General features: G+C 38.8%; 1 protein-coding gene across 1 annotated transcript in view; it reads right to left on the bottom strand.

Moving 5' to 3' along the window:
- Positions 1-18,544, bottom strand: part of VTA1 (vesicle trafficking 1) — a 470,640-nt gene that overhangs the window by 222,411 nt on the left and 229,685 nt on the right. Inside the window, exon 4 of the mRNA XM_078648987.1 lies at positions 9,994-10,069. Coding sequence (XP_078505113.1) covers positions 9,994-10,069 — 76 coding nt within the window. The remainder of the gene's footprint in view (positions 1-9,993; positions 10,070-18,544) is intronic.

Below are 18,544 nucleotides of genomic sequence, written 5' to 3'. Positions count from 1 at the left end.
GCCAGATTAGTCAAAAAAGTTCTTTGTTCTTTAGTCAGATTGGAACCTCCTTTGTTGTTAACATTTCTTTTCAGTTTCACTAGAGATTGGGTTACAACTTCTTGAAAAGTATCTATGTTGTCATGGGGTAGGATAGGATAAAAGACAGAGCGAGGTTTAAAACCTGTACGTGGGGTTCTATTAGTTGTCATTCCAAGCTCTGTCTCACTAGGGTCTTGTTCATCATCCCCATTATCAAGTTGTTGTATACTTTGTATCCCTGGTGCATCACCTACCGTAAAGATAGGAAAAGTACTTGAGACAGTTGCAGAGTCAGGGACAGTTGTACTAGAGTTTTGTTTGTGCAAATAGTGCCATTTCTTGAGCTTAACTTTCCTGACGAATTTATATAGATCTATTCTAGTGTCAGCATAATTGAAAATTTCTGAGGGGCAAAATGTTAGACCAAGACATAATGTGCATTTCTCGGAGAACGTTAAATGTCTGCTACTTAGGTTTATAATAGTTTGATTTACCGTAACAGGATCCATTACTCCTTGTTTGCTGAGCTTCTGGTTCTGGTTCCCACGGGCTCCTTTGCGTTCTTCTTTGTCTTGTTTTTGTTTTCTTCGTTTCCGTCTCTGTTTGCTCCTCCCCTCCCTCTTCCTCTTCCGCGGCCTCTCCCACGAGGTTTTCCTCTTGTCGGTGGGGTGGCTGGAGTTGGTTTCGGTACTTGTCGGCCCTTTCTTAGGACCTTGAACTCGTCTAAAAAATTGGCCCTTCTTGTTGGTATTGGTCTTTCTGAAATTGAGCTGATAGTTGACACTGAAAGATCAGTTTCTGAGCCAGTGGTATCAACTGTGATGTTTCCATTGGGTACAGTATCATCAGCTACTGCCATTGTCTGTGGTGGGAGATCTTCATACAGATAGTCATATTTTGGACTATAGGTCAGGATACGGCCTGTTTCATAATCCAAACAGTCTCTATGTAGCTTACGCTGTTTTCTAATCTTTATATCTTCCTCATGGCGTTCAAGTTTTGGTTTGAGGTCTTTCATGAATTTATTTATTAGATCTTGATCTGGACTTTTGGTCAAATCTTCCTCTATTGTTTTTATTTCAGTCATGATTACCTCACGATCCTCCCATGCATATTTAATCAGGATATTCATCATCACTCTTGATCCATTGGCTGAGTTTTCTTGCCAGTCTAGTAACATTTGCGGATTGAGTGATTCATATGATGGCATGATGTAAATTCGTAAGCCTCTGGGTACCATTTGTTTATCTACATAATCCTGAAGTGAGATTGCTTCCCACCATTTAGATGTTTCATTTTTTTGAAGTTTCTCCAATCTTTTGAGTTTAGTGAATAGCGAGGTGTCAGGAGGAATATCTTTCTTTGGCATGTTACTTATTCCTGAGCCAGGGGCCCTTGCGAATAAGGCTGCAGCCGCCGCACGTCGTTCTGCTTCCATGTTCAGGATTGGCTTTAAAAGGTGAGTCCCAATGTACTGAAAGTACCCAAGCGTAGTGCTGTATACTAACAAGCACCTCTCTGTTGTCAATAAACTCTTGTTGCATCCCCCTTCTAGCTAGAAGGTTTCTGTTGCCGTTATTACGTCTATGTGGTTTAATTTTTGATTTTTCCTTTTATGTGAATTGCGTTGTTCCTTAATCTGGTGACGTCCCAATCACGTCGTTCCCATAAGTTCAAAGCACAATTTCAAATCACTGTGGTTCAAGGAATTTGAGGTCTTTTCGAATCGATACTGAGGGCTAGGAAAGAAACTCCAAGGCATCCGTTTGTACGTGTAAAATATCATGTACAGCTGATTTTCTCGCCATGCGGAGATAGCCGTATGCAGTTCGCCGGTGGAAAAGCGTCTCCTACAGTGCGACAGAGAGCAGGCGGACGGGAGCGTCTGTTCCCAAACGAGCCCGCCCTCTCCCTCTACGTGCTTCCCGAGGGCTAAAGGAGACGCTAACCTTACCGGTAGTGCTCACCACTCGTTGACCTCGAAATCAAAATGCCACAACGTAATTCTTGACCCAGGAATTCGGATCGGCGGCCGGCCAATGGACTTCTCCGATTAACTGTTACACCAAGAAGACCCGTTTTACATGGAGTCCGCGGCACGTTGACAGATGGCAAGTCCGACCGAGCGGGACACTCGGTAATTAATCCAACACACAAACTCTCTACTGCGCTTGAAAGAGAGAAGGACTCGCACTCAGGATAACAAGAGTTTATTTCGGCAAGGTAACGCGTTTCGACAGCAAGCTGTCTTGATCACACAATTTGCCAAATGACACAGGGAGTCAATACATAGGTATTAGATACAAACAAAGGACTTAATGTTTGGTAACTGATGTTATGAAAATACGGAGGCCATCTTAACACTGTAAATTATATCCACCACATTGGGTTGTATTTATACTACAAACATGTCATATTATATCCTGAAAACATGATTATGAACGTCTATATAGTTCTAATGCCTGTAACCAGATCCACTGTAATATGTACATTACTATATACATGTATATACAAAGTGATTTATTCGACATAGTGTCAATTTGATCTGCAAAGTTGGGCTATATATGTATGTCGAATAAATCACTTTGTATATACATGTATATAGTAATGTACATATTACAGTGGATCTGGTTACAGGCATTAGAACTATATAGACGTTCATAATCATGTTTTCAGGATATAATATGACATGTTTGTAGTATAAATACAACCCAATGTGGTGGATATAATTTACAGTGTTAAGATGGCCGCCGTATTTTCATATCATCAGTTACCAAACATTAAGTCCTTTGTTTGTATCTAATACCTATGTATTGACTCCCTGTGTCATTTGGCAAATTGTGTGATCAAGACAGCTTGCTGTCGAAACGCGTTACCTTGCCGAAATAAACTCTTGTTATCCTGAGTGCGAGTCCTTCTCTCTTTCAAGCGCAGTAGAGAGTTTGTGTGTTATATATATATATATATATATATATATATATATATATATATATATATATATATATATGAGTATATATATGTGGGGCACATATAATATAGTGTTTCCGGGATCCCGCGCATGGGCGGTAATATTCTAATGCTTCTGACTATTGATGAGGATCCCCTGGAAGAGAACTGCCATAGACAATTGCTTGCAACAGTCTCTACAAGGTTTAAACCCTGTTGTTTTTAGGGTGTGACATTTCCCTTGGGACACTGGTATCCGGTGAGAAATGAGTGGTAGCTGCAGATCTGCATCTAAAGGCATGAAAAGAAAGGTACCAGCGACAGTGTGCATGGGACGTGCTTCTATGCAGCTCTGATCATCACTATTGAGGTGGAATGAGTCGACGTGGAGCAAGACAACACAACCTACCAGCACGCAGGTGTACCGTATGAAAGTTTCCTGTTCCAGTCGGACCCCTGGAGAATATTCAAAAGCTGGGGAATTGGATTAGAAGTATCTATCAGAAATATAAATGCCACAAAGAGTGTTGTGGTTATAAGAGGTTGTGCCACCCTTATGGTATACAGACATAATATTGACCACAAAAATATCGAGGTAGCTAAATATCGAGTAGACAGAATATAGGTAAGACAGAATATAGACTACAAAAATATCGAATAGAATGACAATAATATCGATTCAAAAATATAGAATGGACAGAATATCGAATGGACAGAATATAGACAACAAAAATATCGAGGGACAGAATATAGACAGCAAAAATATCGAATTTTAGGTAAGTAAGTAAATTTATGTTATTTAATTTTTGCGTAATATAATTCAGGAGCGGGTTGTGGGTTTATAGGGGAATAGTGTGGGAAGTAATTTAATTATAATTAATTAAATATTTTAATTTATTGGTATTTATTTACAATTAATTTTTAATTGGCAATTAATTAAAATATAGTGGGTAATTAATTTTTATTAATTGATCATTATGGTAATTGTATTTATTTATTTTCTGGAGCGGGTTGTGGGTTTATAGGGGAATAGGGTGGGAAGTAATTTAATTATAATTAATTAAATATTTTAATTTTTTTATTGGTATTTATTTAAAAATAATTGTTAATTATTTTTTATTGTAATTAATTAGATTATAATTGGTAATTACATTTTCTAATTGATTAATTGATAATTCTGTGAATTTTATTTATTTATTTTCTGGAGCGGGTTGTGGGTTTATAGGGGAATAGGGTGGGAAGTAATTTAATTATAATTAATTAAATATGTTAAATTATTTATTGCTACTTATTTACAATTCATTGTTATTTAATTTTTTAATTGGTATTTAATTAATATATAATTGGTAATTAATTTGTATTAATTGACTAATTGATAATTCTGTGAATATTATTTATTTAATTTTTGTAGTGGGTTGATATGGGAATTGGGTGTGAAGCCATTTAATTGTAATAATTAAAAATGTTAATATATAAATTGATATTAATTTTGAATTATTTGTTAATTATTTTAATAATTTATTGTTATTGGTAAATATTTTGTATTAATAGGTAATTCTTTTTTAGTAATTAAATTAATTTTATTATTTTTAATTGAATAATTATTATAATAGCTTAAATTGGGAATTCATTTTAAATAATTTGTAATTGGTATTAATATTTAATTTATTTTTAATTATATATGAAGTATTTACTTTCCCTACTGTTGCACTCACTGGAGTGGGAACAGTAATTTTTACTCCTACGCTATTTAACGCTTTCCCTACTGTTGCACTCTCTGGAGTGGGAATAGTCATTTTTACCCTCCCGCTATCCAACGCTTTCCCTACTGTTGCACTCTCTGGAGTGGGAATAGTAATTTTTGCCCCTACGCTATCCAACGCTTTCCCTACTGTTGCACTCTCTGGAGTGGGAATAGTAATTTTTACCTTCCCGGTTTCCAATGCTTTCCCTACTGTTGCACTCACTGGAGTGGGAATAGTACATTTTATGCCTACGCTATCCAACATTTTCCCTACTGTTGCACTCACTGGAGTTGGAATAGTGATTTTTACCCCTGCGCTATCCAACGCATTCCCTACTGTTGCACTTTCTGGAGTGGGAATAGTAATTTTGACCCTCCCGCTATCCAACGCTTTCCCTACTGTTGCACTCACTGGCGTGGGAATAGTAATTTTTACCCCTACGCTATCCAACGCTTTCCCTACTGTTGCACTCTCTAGAGGGGGAATAGTAATTTTTACCCCTACGCTATCCAACGCTTTCCTTACTGTTGCACTCACTGGAGTGGGAATAGTAATTTTTACCCCTACGCTATCCAACGCTTTCCCTACTGTTGCACTCTCTGGAGTGGAAATAGTAATTTTTACCCTCCCGCTATCCAACGCTTTCCCTACTGTTGCACTCACTGGAGTGGGAATAGTACATTTATCACTCTCGCTATCGTATGGTAAATATATTGTATATTTTTTATTAATACTATATATATATATATATATATATATATATATATATATATATATATATATATATATATATATATATATATATGTATTTAAAAAAATATATTTTTATTTATATTAATTATTTATTTATTTTAATGTTATTAAAGTATTTTAAGTATGTTTAAGTTAGTTATATTTATTATTTCATTAATTTAAAATTACTTTTAACTATTTAAAAAATTCGATATTTTGACTATATTTTTGTAGGTCTATATTTTTGATTCGATATTTTTGTACTTACCTGTTTGAAGATAGGAAGTGGATATTTTGGCATTCTATATTTTTTACTCGATATTTTTGTAGGTCTATATTTTTGCCATCGATATTCTTTCAGTGATCCCACTCTTATATTGTCTTTCTGGCATGTGGGTGACTCATTGTCAGAGATGCAGGCAACCCTGCTAGTCGTTACAAGAAAAATAGCTCTACCCAGTAACCAAGCTATATATTTTCCAGCCCTTTCCTGGAACATTCTGTTTAGATACATTTGCAGAATCAACTTGGGCCTTAGAGCAGACAGGATGACATGGAGATAAGAAACAGTAAGTATTGTCATGATGAAAAAGTAGGACTCCGCATAATGAACATTACAAGACAGCAATCTGTGCATTACCACATTGTCCATCTCCCCATTCGTTACTACTTCAGGGTATAACCCAGTAAACAGCCCTCGTCTGGCACATGATAAAAATTAGGAGTACTGTATGGAAAAAACATAACAGCTGTGAGCTATTAAATATAAAAATAAAAGCAAAAGAAAAGAATTCTGAGGAACTTATGCCTGAATACTCAAAAGCTTTGAAAATAAGTTGGCAAGAGAGAATCTTAACAGTTCATCCTATCAAGCCAATATCACTCTATTTAATCAACCGTATACAAACAGAGGCACTAGTTTCACTTCTTGATCACAGCTGTAGAAAGTCGCAGCCTGATCCATCAAGAGTTTCTGCCTTGTCTAATTCTTCCCTTTTACCTGCAGACCATCAAAATGTCTCCTCTTTCCCATTCTTATCGAGACTACCCATCCAGCACCAATAAGTTGACTCTCCTTAAAATTTAGAACCTAGCTTAGAAATGCACCAGAGAAGTAGGCACTATTTATCTCACTTGTTAAGAACCGACAAGGTGCAATACATTTCATCTACTATGAGTTTATGCCTCAAAACTGAAGCATAACATGTCTATGTTAGTTCTTTTAGAACTACAAATCCCATGTCCTGGTATTTTTAAGGCCTTTTACCCCATTTAATTTCATATGGGTTTACCTGCCGAAATTCATGGACGGGAGGAGTGGAAATCTGAAGGTGCAATCTTTAATGCACCTGGTATTTACTGGGAGCTACTGACAGCGCAACAATTGTAATTGTTATCCTTGTGTAAACATCGGTCTACACCGGGACCATGATTTAACGAGCCTCTCATAAGCAAGGTCTCTTGACAAATTGTACATCATTGCTTCTCTCACATCCAGCAAAGCGGACACCCAACTGACTGACAGTCAATACAGATAATATTTCATGATAATGTCAGACCATCCTCCAGAAGAAAAGGCATTTCAACATTAGATAGAGATGCTTTTTCTAATAAAACTCATCTGGAACAAACCCATATGTTCAAAGGGTAGGATGTAAAGGGTCCGAGTCCTCAGCGAACCAATGATAATAGAGCTTATCTGGTGAGATTTTTTCTTGTTCATGACAATGGGAAACCCCTTCCCCATTAGTGTTTAGAGTACTTGTGGATACTTCGGAACGAGTAGAAGAAATCAAATGTTCCCTGAAATCAATTCCAATTTATTTTTTCGTGTTTCATTGCAAGGTGAGAACATTTTATAGCAAACACAGGTTTCGCCCCTTTACATCTGCCATCCGGCCTGGGGCTTCCTCAGGGCATTAAAATTCAATAACTGGGATCAGAGGGGTAATCGGTCCTTCCCCAGAATAGTATTGTGGTCTGGTAGAACGATGCGTAACACACGTCTGTGGTAGTCAGTCGGCGTTTCAACAAACCCATATGTGACTGGGAACCACTCTCAAGTTACAGGATTTTTTCATCCCTTTTAAATATGTAGATTCCTTCTTCAGCAACAGCAGACATTTCTGCCTCATATGAATACCCGTTTTCAGACCTTACTGCAGATCTTCTTAAGTTTCCAGTTTGAAGAACTGGGGCAGCACCGACACCGGAGGCCATAGCACTCAAGTGATTTAATAGACGATGGCAGACTACAAACACCCCTCCCTACTGTACAATTTAGTCAAAATATGATACCATAGAGTTTGTGCCTCCCTGTCACATTAACCTCAGTGTAAGTGTGTGATCGTATATAATGCGAGCCACGATGGCTGGTAATTCTTGTGTCACTTGTATATACATTCAGGCTGATGTCATTCATGTTTACTTAATACTGCTTTCATGGGTGTTCACCCGCTCTCTTGTTGTTCTAAAATGAAAAATAAAGTTTAAAACAAACTGCACAGTTTGTTCACTAAACAAAATGCTATTTTCAATTTTTTGGGTTGGTAAATCCTTTAGATACCACCGAATCGTCGCAACTCATGCAAAGTCTTAAACATTTTCACTCTTTATCCTCTTATCCCCAAGAACATATCACACTAGACCGGAAATTGCATCTTGGCACTGACAATATATACAGTTCTGGGTGTACAGGCCTTATCTGTTGGCAATGCTAAATAACACAAAACATGAATGCTCCCTTGATTAATTTAAGCCAAAAGGTTGCAGATGGGACCCACCACAACTCATTTTTGGGAACTGGTACTTATTTTTCCTCATTATACATTGTAGAGAGAGAAAAACACAAAAAGGGTAAAGGAGGAAGAGAAAGAGGGAAAACAGTCCAAACAGTGAAAGCGGGGGATGTAAAAACCTTAAAGAGTGAGATAATGAGGCAAGGAGTGTTTGGTGGCGCATGAAAGAGGCATACTGTGGGATCAAGACTACGCAGCCTTGGTATTCGGCACCCTCAACTGCCGCTGGCCCCTGTCGTAGGCTTCTGTGCAAAACTTTGGGCCCAGCACCTATTCCATTACAAACTAGGCACTGCCTGGACTGCCTGACTTCATTAAGGTTTTGCAGTAATGTACGGAACCATTGTTCTCTCTTGTATAAGACACTCCTTAGACTGATTTATATGGAGAAATGCCATGATCACAGGGAAAAAAGCCTCCTTTGATCTGAGCTTTGCTGCTCTTGTGTTCAATATGCTGTCCAAAGGAGACTTGATGCACTCTCCCCCAAAAAGTTACTATCCTCATCGATCATGGCTTTTCAAATGTCAACTTTGCTTCTTAACAACTGTATGCAACAGGGAATAGTTTTATGCTTGACATGTTCAACACAACTGGAATGAAATAGAATATGGAAACATTGAATGCCTGGCTTTCCTCTTCAGAAATAGTTATGCAGAATGATGGAAAAACTGTTTGATATTACAAAATGGAAACAGCTAAGGCAAGGGGGCATTAGGATGGAGGAATGTGCAATAACATTCAACTGGAAAATTTACGGCATCAATGGCAAACTTCAAATTGCTCAGAGCCATCTTTTACAATATGCAATAATCGCTAATGTAACTCACAAAGTATGGAAAGATTTTCCAATTTTTTTTCCAACAAAGCAACCCTTACTCTAAGGGGCAGTGGGAGGCTCGAGTCCTCCTTTTGCTGAGCATTAAGTGACCGTCACCCTCTCAAGATTCTTACAATAAGAGATGCATAGTGCGAAGATCTGGCAACGAAGTTGACTGATTGGGAGAAGCGTATTGCACTTCTGTAAAGAAAGCGTGGGAAAAGTAGCTATAAAATACCCCAATTTACATGATAAAATTATCAGTCCTAATGCACTACACGAAAAAAAGGAATGGATGTAAAAGTATCTGATGGATGCTACAGATATAGTTTCCCAAGATTATCTTAACTCCACTTACTCCTATTTCTAAGACCATGAATTCAAGAACAGTACTGAATTTAACGCCAAACTGACAAGCGAGCCGGTAGAAAAATGACACACTGATATAAACCTGTAATCTCTATTACAGAAATGGGTGTGATTATGGACAAAAGGTGCCTCAAAAAATCTGTAGCATTTTAATGAATCCATTCTTTATTGGGTTGGATCACAGGGATGTCAAACGGATAAAGTCTGCGAGTTAATCTCAGTTTGTTGTTAGGTTGAATGCATTGTACACATAAAACGAAAGAAGTTTGTGTTGGGGGCATATTTCAAAACACAGCCCAACAATGACATCTCAATTTATGCTGGCCTGACTTCAACCATCATGATGTTCATATCAAAGCACTGTTCCATAACTGTACATTGGTCTTACACTGCAATGAGGGAAAAATTAGTACGCAAGCTGCCAACATTTCTGTGAACCCCACCTCAAACAGTTTTCTTTTGGTTTTAGAATTCAGAAAGAGCGGCTGCCAGTGAATGTCTTTATGCTTGAAAGGGCAATAAAAGAAGCATGACAAACATAAGATATTTACAAAAAGCTTACTTCTTCAGTGAGAGCTCCAAACACCGCCAGAGTATCAAGCAGCAGGCTTGATGTATAGAAAGACTTTACCATATTCCTGCAGAAAGCAAAATTGCATTTTTAGTTTAAGATCAATCCTGTCAAATACCAGAAATAGCTACTATATCTTAAAGTGGGGCCCTTCATGGAAGTCTTCTGACATACATTCTAGATACAGTGGTATAGACTAGAGCAGGCTTCTCCAACGAGTAGCTCACTCTAGGTACCTGTAAGAAGCTATCCTTTGTGCAGGACAGCCTAATAAATTTGAAGCAAAATTAATGTAGGTTTACCAGATTTTAAATGGGTACTTGGGAAGAAAATGTGTTTATCTTAGCAACCCATAAGATGAGGTTTAACGAAAAATTGATGAATTTCCAAAATGTATTCGAAGCTGATATAATTCTTGTGGTGATGGGTAGAATTATTACTAACATTATTACCTTAGTGCCAGAGGTATTGCAAGTTTGCTTTTATGTATTGCCCATGTAAAACCATTCAAACTGGTAAAAGAAATTTCTGCATTACTACTAAGAGCCCTGCCTGATACACTGACATGATTCCTGCTGGTAAATGTGCATAGAGTGGGCACTAAAGTAATCTTGTCTAATGTCGTCACTATCATACCCTTAATAATATTAGTAGCTCAAGATAATTTTCATTCTCTATAGGTAGCTAGTCTTACAGAAAAGGTTAGAGAGCCCTGGACTACAGCAACAGATGATTTACTATTAATGTGCATTGGTTTCCCTGTCCACCTCTTGGTGTTTCAGGCATACGTCAGCTTAATATGAGCTTGGTGGGCAGCTCCAAAACATTACAACAGTCAGTGTTCTTTACAGTACATTAGTATCATGCAATATTAAAAAGGTCCAATAAGCGAAGGATTACAGAAACTGAAAATGGCATAGAGTCCTATAGCATTAAATCTTATAGGTCAGGTCTCATCGTTTTAAATCTTTCCCCATTGTAAGGTAGGATTTGCACATCTTAATTTAATGAAGCAATGACCGGCCACATGCCAAATTACAGAAAACTCAACTGTTCAAATAATTTTACAAGAGATCTAAGATCCAGACACACCAAATCAGCAATCACTGAGACTGTCCGTAACACTTCCTGTAGAGTCTTCCTAGCAATGACTGGACACAGAGTCTCATATTCTTTAGAGGGCTTTATTTACTTGACTATTCCCTTCCCTTCCCTTCGTGTCCCCACTCTACTCTGCCCCTTCCCTTGCTAGCCACCTCCCTTTCCTGTCCTGCCCACGTATCCACCCCTCAGCCACTAGCATGCTAACTTGTGTTATCACATCTCCCCTCTTCTTTAACAAATGCAAAAGTCACTTGTACTGGCAACTGCCTGTTACCTTAATGATAACATACACATATTTACAGTTCTTCAAAGAGCCTTACTGGTCTTCGGATGGTTTTTTTTAACACTTTTTATTGAGTTTTCCCCCTTTTTTTAATAAAATGTACAGAGCACAAAGACAGTAAAGTTATACATAATACATATTCACTGAAAAAACCATAGGTTATAGACCATATATAGTTAGGAATTAGCATTTAGAAAACCTTATTTTACTCACACAAAACCATTGAAATTCCATATATAGTTAGTTGCACTAACTATATATCGCGCACCCGCAATCCACTGCTGATGATGTCACATATTACATCATTCATGACATGGTCAGTGACATCACTGATGACATCACTGATGACATCTCAAATGACATCACTGATGACAACATCCAGTGATTATGTGTTTCTGTAAAGTTTAAATATGTTTTACATATTGAAGAATGAGTGGATGTATAAGTGTCTGAATGAAGGTTTTAGTAGGTGCGTGATTGACTGTATGAGTGAGTGATTAAATGCGTCTTACTAAATGCACGGGTTAGTGACTAAACTGTCTGAAAGTGTGCATCAGTATGTCTGTTGTTGTGCAAGCTGCTGCATGTGTTGATCAGTAGCTATATAAGTAGCTATATGGGTTATTGATTGGTTGCACAAGTATTTGTATGGGAGACTGAGTGTGTGTATGGCTGGCTGGGAGGTGTGTGACTCTGTGCAGATCATTGTGTACTTGTATCAGTGATTCTATAAGAGAGTAAGTATGTGTTAGTATATGTTTGAAAATGTAAGGTACTCTATGTTTAACTGTGTAGATTAGAAAATGGAAGTGTGATTGATTCTTTACAGGACTGACTAGGTGTGTGAGTAACTCCATGGATGAGTGGCAGAGTGTGAGTGTCTGTATAGGTGTATGAGTGCATATGATAGTGTTGTAAAGATGAGTGATTGTATGTATGAATGATTGTATGGGTGAATGAGTGAATGTGTGTGTAGACGTAGGAATCAGTGAGTGCGTATGTAGTAACTAGTATTGGTGTGTCAATGGTTTCAAAAATTATACTCTGTATTTAACACTGGGTGTAACAGAGGTTATATTAAAGCGTGAGGAGATGCATTGTATTGTCACATTAATGATATCATCATTGATGTGACCATTGATGTCAAATGAGATATCATCAGTGATGTCATTTGAGATGTCATCAGTGATGTCATCAGTGATGTCACTGACCATGTCATGAATGATGTAATATGTGACATCATCAGCAGTGGATTGCGGGTGCGCGATATATAGTTAGTGCAACTAACTATATATGGAATTTCAATGGTTTTGTGTGAGTAAAATAAGGTTTTCTAAATGCTAATTCCTAACTATATATGGTCTATAACCTATGGTTTTTTCAGTGAATTTCATTGTTTTTTTAACAGCTAATATCTGTAGCTGTAAAATGTATTCTTCTTTAATTCCAAAAATATATTTTATATGTTTATTAATAATTTTTTTTTTAAATATTTTTTTTTCTTCGTTCCCGCTTCGCGAATCGGGAAACTTCCCGTTAGCTGACCTTTATGCCGCGAAATAGACCGCGAGCCGGTAAACGTTTCTTTACCGCAACTGCCGCGTTAGAAAACAACATCGTGACGCCTCCCGTCCACATGACGTTTCGCGTTGTCGCGTGATACGTCATATGACGTGCTACGTTAGCGAACTGGTACGCGAAGCGAGGCGCAAAGCGCAGGTTTCTGGAAGCAAACCGGGAGGCCCTGCAAAGCGCGTAACGTAAACACAGCAGGTCATGTGACTTGGTAATAACACTTTTCATTGGTTCATTTCACTTTTGGTTTCCTAATGATGTAAGACTAGGTCATATAATCTAAAATGAACACTTTTCATTGGTTGAGAACTATTGTTTTTCCCAAATGATGAAAATCCCTCCTCCTTTCCTCACTCTGACTTTCATCATTGTGAGAGAAAGACCCTTTGTTACCAGTGAGCAATGGCTTCTTTAGTAGCTTCAGCTGGTGCTTCCCCACCACCTCCACCACATCCAAGGAAGAGTGGACCACCTGCTGAAGTTATAATTCAGCAAGAAGAGGAAGAAGAGGAACAGGACGAAGAGCACGAAGAGAGGCACTTTTTGCCTGAGGAGCCCAGGACGTCTCACCGGAAAGAAAACTTCATTTGGCAATTTTTTAAAATTCCCAAAGGTCAGAAAAAAGTAAATGCAAGATACGTAACTTGCCTTATATGTCAAGATAGACTGTCCAGAGGGACCGACAAAAAATACAGTTTCGGAAACTACACAATGCATCGCCATATGACTAGGTGGCATCCTAACAACTACAGTGCTGCACAGTTTCGTAACGACCTAGATAATCTCCCTATTATGGCCAGAAGATCTGTTGTACTGGAAGTAACGGGACCAGAGGGCAGGGAGATGGTGCCAAATATACAAACGAGATTTCGTGAAGTAAAACAAGTCTGCGTACATTGCAGTGGATTCATTTGCTACGGAGAAAGTAGCATCACTCTGATCAACAGAGCTATTGACAATCATGCTCATGTTTGTCCGAAACGCCCCAAACAATAAATTCTTTTTTTTTTTTGTTGCTCCTGTTGAGCCCTTTACAATGAATCGTTTTCGTTGCCCCCTCCAAAAAAAAAAATATATATATATAAAACTGTTCAGAAAAATTCAAAAAAAGTAAAAAAATGTTCAGAAAAATAATAAAAAAAAAAAAAAACAACAAAAACAATAAAAAAAAGTTCTTTTCAGAACTACCTCCCCGGTATTAAAAAATTGGTAAAATATTTGGAACTGTGCCAACCTCTATTTCTCTTAGTTCGCTTCCCAGTTCGCTCGCCGGTACGCGAACCGGAAGTGAACCAAAAAAACAGTAAGTATAAGGGAAGGAAACAGACAGTTATGTTAAAAGAAAGACAGCTATAGGGGAGTAAACTAGAGATACTATTACCCGTAATCCACTGCTGATGATGTCACATATTACATCATTCATGACATGCTCAGTATGTATGGAAATGGGCAGATTTATATTAACTAGCACATCCCCAGAGATGCACCAGTTAACGTGCACCGCTGCTCTACCACCCACAGTCTGCCGCATTTACAATCAGATAGGACAAAGCTGCATCAAAACCCTGCGCCTGCTTGAAGCAGGCATAGATCTTGACGCAGGTAGGCTGAAAGCTAAAGCAACAACTAAGTGTCGTGTGCAGAAGTTGCAAAAAAGGAAAAATGGCGTTTAAACCAATAATGAGCCCATGCTAACTTAACACAGTGTAAAGATATCCAGGATCTACATCAGTTTGGGGTTCACGAACCTGGCAGGTAAAAGGCACTGAGGCTTTGCACCGTGCATATCTCATCCCAAATCATATGTTGTTTGTGAATGAAACAATTTCCCAGACCAAATGCTTTGGATTGGCTACTTCTAAAAAATTAAACACCCCTACTATCCCGAAATTAGAGGAATATGATGGTTGGAGTAATTTTACTCGGTTGTCCATTAAAGATTTACAGGCCCTACTCCATAATTCTTCCTTTAACATTTCCAGTATAAATACAAAAGGTTGGCTGCTTTGGCAACGTGCCTTATCCACGGTTTAATAACGCTGCCTTTTGCTTTATATAAGTTTTCAAATTGTATGAAATATATACCAATAGGTCGTTATGCACCTTTAGGTAGTGGTTTTCTTCATGAGGTCTGGTCGCTTCCATACACATACAGATGTTTCAAAGATGATCAAGAAGTTTATCTGAATGGAGAGGAATGCACTGAGACGCCAGATCACTCACTAAGGTGTAGGCACATACAGTTACACGGTTCATGCAACAAACACCGACCAAATATGGCTTGCGTGTTGCAAGGCACGCCAGTTCCTGCTATCATCCCCACGTTCAAGTTGTTGGAAAATGGTAGTTATTTAATGCTCAATAATGAAGATTGTTCTGGGTTAATTAAAAGTATTCCTTTTATCGTAACAGTAAGTGAACGGGTTATTTGCTGCAGAAATGTTCTATTTCCTCCCACACATGAACATAGGGAGTTTTCAATCTGGCCACGAATACCAACCTTGGGAACAGATTTCAACGGCATGGCAAGAATAAGAGCTCTTTTGTCTCAGAGAGAGGTGGCCTTGAGTTCGGCCCGTGAAACTTTCGTGCTTCACATAGCGAACACCCGTACAGAGGTGCAGACCCTTTTAAATACAGATTTGCCTTTCCATTTCAGCAAGATGGTTCGGACTATCTTTAACGCGTCCTCCACAAAGGGCCTGGCGCACTTTTTTAAAGTTGTTACCAGTGGTCTCGTGACTTCATTTGAGAAAATCTTTGGAGTCATCCCTGCTTTCTTTCATTCTATTTTTTCCACTGTGCTTGGTGGATTCCCATTTTTACTTGCATTACCAGCGGACGCTCTTGTGCTTTTTTACATTTTTAAATATGGATGTCCCTCCTGTGCAAGCTCCCGCCCTGCAGCTGCTGACGCTGTTACGCAATCGCATGCTTGAATATTATGGCACAATGCCGTTGGCGATATTAAGCACGGCATATGGATTATCTTTTCGATTCTCCTACTTCACCTGTGTCCAGCCTGTATTTCACTGCCTGACCTGTGATTTCGATTGGGCCATTGATTTGTGTCTCTGCGGACCGGTTTCTCCTGACGTCGACTTTAATCAGCTGATGACTCCTATCATGACTCACGAGTTGGTTTGTCCTGGCGAAAGGATTATGGCTGTGGCATTGATGCATGGACTAATTGGTCCCTGGAATTTACTGGCGGCAACACAGTCTTTCTTGGAACAGAGCTTTCTTGAAAACCCACCGAGCTGTCCTCTGATGGTGATAGAGGATCCGGTGCTGGGAGAGCACGTATGTTCTTTTCCGCTTTTAAATTGGATGGCTGAACTCTTTTCTGATGAAGACGGTGACTTCCTATTGGAGGCTGTTGCAGCTTATTTTGCATACACAGCTATGTCATAGACCTTTTTCATGTTTGATATGCTGAGTACTAGCATTTCATTGACAATTCATTGACTTATTTGTCAAGTTTTTATTATTTAGCTTGCCTATTGGCTTAAGCCTCGATAAAGTAGTTGGCTGTTTTATTTTTCTTTAGCATTAAATTTTGCTAGTTTTTAATGTTTTACCTTGCGGACCGTGCACATATAAAGTTGCAATCTGCTCTCATGAGATGGCACTTCTATTATCTTATTCAGTTCGTTTCCGGATCATGGGGAGGTGTCATGTAGATCCTGGATATCTTTACACCGTGTTAAGTTAGCATGGGCTCATTACCGGTTTAAACGCCATTTTTCCTTTTTTGCAACTTCTGCACACGACACTTAGTTGTTGCTTTAGCTTTCAACCTAGTAGTTCATCGTGGTTTACATGAGAATAATATGTTATTGCTCTACTATCTGCTTTGCTTGTTAAACTATATCTGTACAGCGACTGCTGAAGTTTCAAGAACAACACGATACAGAATTGTTATGAGGTCTGATCTCCACGACTTCATACTCATAACATAAGTGCAGCTTCTGCCAGTTCTGGGCATGAGGCGGGTTTTATATTGCTTTGCCGAACACACATACTCAACACTTGATGCGGTTCACATGAAGAGAGAGCTGGTGTATGCTGATGTGATTCCTTCAAATCTAAGACACTAAAGTATGGGCACGCCCTAAACCAACACAAAGAGACCTTCTTAGCAAATAATATAATATGTGTATTAGGGAGGGTCAGATATAAGCAGCCGCGGGCCGTGGAGGGAGTTACGGTGAGGCAGGGAGGCGGGGAGGGGGAGGGGCAGGGTGGAGCCCTCTCCACCCTGCCCCTCCCCCTCCCCGCCTCCCTGCCCCACCGTAACTCCCTCCACGGCCCGCGGCTGCTTATAAGTGTTGCTAACTCTTATTCATTTACAGCATGTTAACATACTGTCACCATTCGCTTTTTATGTACTAGTAACTATGCTGGTAATTTTGCTACTGATAATATGTGTACTTCTATTATCTAAGATACTACGCCTGAGAAGACGGCATTAGTAAATAAACATTTCAAATACACATGTGTTCTTCTTAACTCCATGTTCTGGTTTCTAAGAAATATATAACGACCGACTGTTCATGAGTTCCACGTATCCTGAGGTACTATAAGTTCATATTCTGGATTGTCTAAACATTGAGAGTTTGTTATATCCAATGTGACACTGTACCTAGCTTGCTAAGGGGTTTTTGATTACTAAGGTGAGTTTTGGGGCACCCTAATTTGCCGAGGTTCCAATCCTCTGTCCACAGTTCTGTGTGAGAACAGAAACCCTGCGACAGGGACACCCCTGAGCCTTGCTGGAGCTTCATCACACTTGCGATACAACTCCAGCAATGCACCACCTTTACGGCACAGATACGTCACGCATCTGTGCTGTTTTTGCCCCATGATGCGCCGCATTGTAAATGCAGCACACCATAGGTGACGGAACAGCGGCACAGAATGACTAACACATCCCTGGTGATGCGCCAGTCATCATAAATCTATCTCTATGCTTCTTATCTTGTTAGAGATGAACCGCCATATGTATCATTAAAGTTTTTTGCATTTCCTAAATAGCGAACTTTAAGGAATAAATAGCGATTCTTTACCATTCCTAGTTTGCGATGAGCTATTTGCTAATTACAAATTACCCATTCATTTCCATGCAGCAGGAGGCCCATAGGAATGAAGGTGCAATTTGCGATTAGCAATTACCTCATCACAAATTACGAATTTTTCCGAGGGTGCAGGGGTGTCTCAAGAACACCCTGCTGCACCCCTGAAAAAGAAATTTGGGGGCATATGGCGCACATAAATTTTGAAAACATTCCTTTACCTCAAAAACGATTTTCAACTCATAATTTGAAAACACTGCACATGGGGAAATGACTTAAAATGTCCTTAAGACACATAAAAGCGTTTTTTGATTGCCTTTGCAGCATGTTTCAGTCACCTTTAACATGCCTATGTAACGCAAACATTCAAAATCTAAATTTGCCATGCACAGGTGGGAGCATATTTACAAGCAATTTGCTCCACAGACAAACTTCTTACATTGAAATGGGAAAAATAACATCAGAGACTCTCAATTACCTTATAAAGAAGCAGACACCATTATGT

This window comes from Lissotriton helveticus, chromosome 6 (assembly GCF_964261635.1).
Source record: "Lissotriton helveticus chromosome 6, aLisHel1.1, whole genome shotgun sequence".
NCBI lineage: Eukaryota > Metazoa > Chordata > Amphibia > Caudata > Salamandridae > Lissotriton > Lissotriton helveticus.
This window is presented reverse-complemented; position numbering and strand designations above follow the sequence as displayed.